The sequence below is a fragment of the Limulus polyphemus genome, unplaced genomic scaffold, assembly GCF_000517525.1.
Source record: "Limulus polyphemus unplaced genomic scaffold, Limulus_polyphemus-2.1.2 Scaffold330, whole genome shotgun sequence".
In the NCBI taxonomy this organism is placed as follows: Eukaryota; Metazoa; Arthropoda; class Merostomata; order Xiphosura; family Limulidae; genus Limulus; species Limulus polyphemus.
In genome coordinates, this window is record NW_013665940.1 from 624,011 (window position 1) to 627,984 (window position 3,974).

The following is a 3,974-nucleotide window of genomic DNA, read 5'->3' on the forward strand; positions in this document are numbered from 1 at the left end:
CACCATCAGATTACCATCTTTTTCGTTCGCTGCAATACCATCTTAATGGGAAACTCATGCAAATGTGGAAGGTGTTAATGAGAACATCGAAATGTTTTGTTTTTTTTTGCTACAAAGCCAAGTGATTTTTTTTTCATCAGGGCATTAACAACCTGATTGTAAGATAAAAAGCATCATCGATAAGAATGGAGACTATTTCATTTAAAATAAATGTTTTGTTTTGATTAATAAGTTGTTCGGGTTTTTTCATCTAAAAAAAAGCGATATTAATTTCTTGACGACCCAATACTTTGTCAACCATCCACTTTTTCATTCTTAAACTTCCATCAAAAACGCACATCCTCATTTGTTAGATATTAATTTATTCTGCATTTATTTGTTGCAGTTGTGTGATATATCGTGTTTATAACTACTTATTTTGTAAGCATTCGACTTGGTAAATATCTTTAACATATTTTACACAGAGAATTAGGGCCGATCGTGAGCCAATGGTTATCGTGCCGGGTTGTGAATCTGAGGTTCCGTGGTTTGCGTCCCGTTACCGCCAAGAAAAAAAAACGCGCTCCGCCCATTGGAGGAGTGAGCGCGTTTTATGACTGACGATCAAATCCCACTATCCGTCCCCAAAGGAATATCCTATAACTGGAGGCAGGTGATGTTAACTAGACGATTCCCCTTTACTCTATTACTTCAAACTCGGGAACCTATTATGATTTTTTTCATAAAATAATAAATAACACTTTTTGATACGTTGGAACACTTCATAAATTTCGTTTGGTACTTTCATTGTAGGCCACTTAAGGAACTATAAGTTATCAAAGGAAATAACAACAAACAGGAACGTTAATGAAACGATCTTGTGAAAAATTATCTACTACCGCTGTTAAGAGAATTGTTTCGTAGTCTATTTGCTGTTAAACACAAAGCTACCACTACGGGTATTGAAATCCGATTTCTATCAATAGAAGCTCCAGGCTTACCGCTGAGCCATCTTGGGAAACAATGAATTTCAAGGCAAAGTTTGATAGATTTTCATTTGATTTGATTTTTTCGTTTTCACTTGATCAACGTTTTGGCCTTATCAAATACTTAATAAATAGCAGTTAAATTAACCACACAGAGTTATCAATACAAAAATATTCGGTTTTCAGAAAACTTTTAGGCAGACTACATTGAACTGGATTTGAAATTTTTATATGTTTAAAATTATAAGAGCACGACGTTTCGTTAGCACAGAAACGTCCTGTACGTTTAATCTCCAAGGGGATGCAGTCCCTAAAAACTACAAATCTACAAACTCAATATAAAGTCCTTCAATCATGTTATTTTTTAAAGATTGTTTATCCAAATTTATTTACTTCTTAAACCTATTTCTATGAATTATGTTCAATTTGTTCAACGTCATAACTGTTATTAACTGTTTTGATAATTTACAAAACAGAAAGAAAAAAAGGCTTTCTACAGTTAATTATGTGTCCAACTTCAAAAATTAACCTAGGTGGGAAAAAGGTAATCTCTAAGAGAAATATAAGTTTTTACTTTCCCACGCAGTGTCCTTCAAGCCTAGTACTTCTGCCATCCATTCGAAGAGGTTGTCATCATCGACCAACCAAACCTTTACACCCTTAATAAAACAACAAAACACAATTAGTTTATTAAATAATTTCAAAGTGTAATTTGTTAATAGATTTCGCAAGTTTTATTAATTAGAAAATTCAAATTTTGCATGACACAACAATTCAAATTAGAATGAAAATAACAGAATGGAAATATTTATACTGTATTATTTTGTTGCATAGAAACATGGTTCAGTTGGTTGAATTTAAGCAGTTGATGTTGAACATCTACTTTTGTTGCCAACTTAAATATATTTATTTTATTTCGATTGTATTAAACACCACAAGCTGGCGAAGCCTTGAAACCAATAGGCCTAATATTTGTGACAAAAATTATGCTTGGACGCAGACGTAATATTCGACTTTCTTCTTAGTTAGTCCATTACGAATTTCAAATGAAAGGGCTTTATAAATGACATTTAAGATCTATCTTTTGTATGTCACAAGGAATTACCCGAACAAAAGGTAAATATGAAAAGTTGTTTTTACACGCATTTGATTATAATTCCGCAGTAATGTAAATAAAAGTAAGATTAAACAACTGCACTCGAGTGTGTAATAGAAAGATTAAAAAGGCAACAAAATACTGTATTTTCTTACAATCTCTTATTTCTTTACTTAGAAAGTATAGGATATTGAAACAAAAAAATCTATCTTTTCCATTTAACATTAGATTGCGTGGATAGAATAAGTCTGCTATTTTAATCATTTCTTTAACCTTATATATACAACAAGTTCTTTCGCTTATCTCAAATAAAACTAACAATACAATATAGATGAAAGTGGTGGATATGGGAAAACACACATAATATAAAGTTAAATAAATATTTTCCCTGACGCCCCCAGTGCCACACCGGTATGTGTGCGGATTTACAACACCAGAAACCAGGTTTCGATATCCGTGGTGGGCAGTACAGGTAGCTCATTGTGTAGCTTTGTGCATAATTTCAAATGAACAAAATTAAACAAAAATTTTCACGATATATGGGATCCGAAGATGACTTTAAAGTGCACATGATTTGTTGTACTTGACAATTTCAATATTTTTTTCAGTTGAAAAAACACAATTAGATCTCATTTGCAACTATTATATATGCATGAAACCTTTCGTACAAAAAATGTTGGCATTGACACTGTCTTAACATTAAAATTCACTATAGGGTCCATTTATACCCTATTCGCTTTTTAAATATTTTTTTTTACTAAACTATGTATAGAGTTTTACATATAAAATAATTCATAGCTCCCAAAATTTCTGTCAATTCTTCACAACGAATGTTGTAACAGACAATAAAATATAATGAAATTACTTAATTGGATCCCATAATAGAAAGGGCACCTGGATGAAAAAGGAAGTCGATAATTTTAGAGTTTGAAGTGTTATTTATATCCAAGAGCTTAAATGTTGAATGCATGAACCATTGTAAACAAATATTATAATTTTAAGAGATATAAGTCGATAACAAAACAACTACTTAAGAACACCAAGAAACAAAATCCATTTGAAATATTTAAGACATTATTTTTATAAGAGAAAACTAAGTTGTTTTTACTAGAAATATGTTATGTGTTATTTTACTTTTTATTGGTCAAAAGTGCTCTTTCACTTTAAGTATTGAGATTTACTGCGATTAATGAATACTTCTATAATTTACTAAAGTAACAATATTAACGTTTAAGAACCTAATTTTTAAAAATGCCATTTTTCTATATAATTTTATTTTGGATCCATAACTAACAATCAAGTACAGAATAAGATAAGTGAAAAGATGTTGTGAAGTAGGATAGTTAGAATTGTCACTTTCATTTGTGAGAGTTCGGAATTTGGAGTCATACCAAATAATCAACCAGATTTCGAAAATGTACATTTTTAATCTGATTATCCATTAAATATTACCTTACCCATGGCGGGTTGGATTGAAGAAGTTCTAACTCTCTCCTTGCATATTCTATCACATTAGAAGACATATTTTCTGCAAAGAAAATTAAGTTAAATTTCTCGAGAAATTAAATCATTAGCTGCTAGATATAGTCTTAAAAACATAAATCAATTTGTATTTGATTCTAAATATTTGTAGTCAAGTTCTATGAACAGAACTGGTTAAATACGTTTACGCCACATTTACAATTTTAATTTAATACTTTCACGTTACTGTTTTTTACTTCTATTTTAACCCTAGAATGAAAACAATATCTTAGTCGAAATGAACAAAACTTTCAAATAGATGTGTACAAAAGTTTTCTCAGAGATCTTTAATTTTCTATACAAATTATTGCAGTTAAACAGAAATGAATTCCGATACCACAGTCTACTGTCGTATTTATTATTTACATTTAGCACTTTGACTTAGTTTTAGA

The 3,974-nt window shown here is 30.5% G+C and overlaps 1 protein-coding gene across 1 annotated transcript in view; it reads right to left on the reverse strand.

The window, feature by feature from the left end:
* LOC106457433 (ubiquitin-conjugating enzyme E2 U-like) overlaps window positions 1–3,584 on the reverse strand; it is a 16,405-nt gene extending 12,821 nt beyond the window's left edge. Inside the window, exons 1-2 of the mRNA XM_022383373.1 lie at window positions 3,519–3,584; window positions 1,540–1,624 (exon numbers count right to left, since the gene is read on the reverse strand). Of these exons, the coding sequence (XP_022239081.1) occupies window positions 1,540–1,624; window positions 3,519–3,584 (151 nt within the window). The remainder of the gene's footprint in view (window positions 1–1,539; window positions 1,625–3,518) is intronic.
* Window positions 3,585–3,974: the final 390 nt, after the last annotated feature.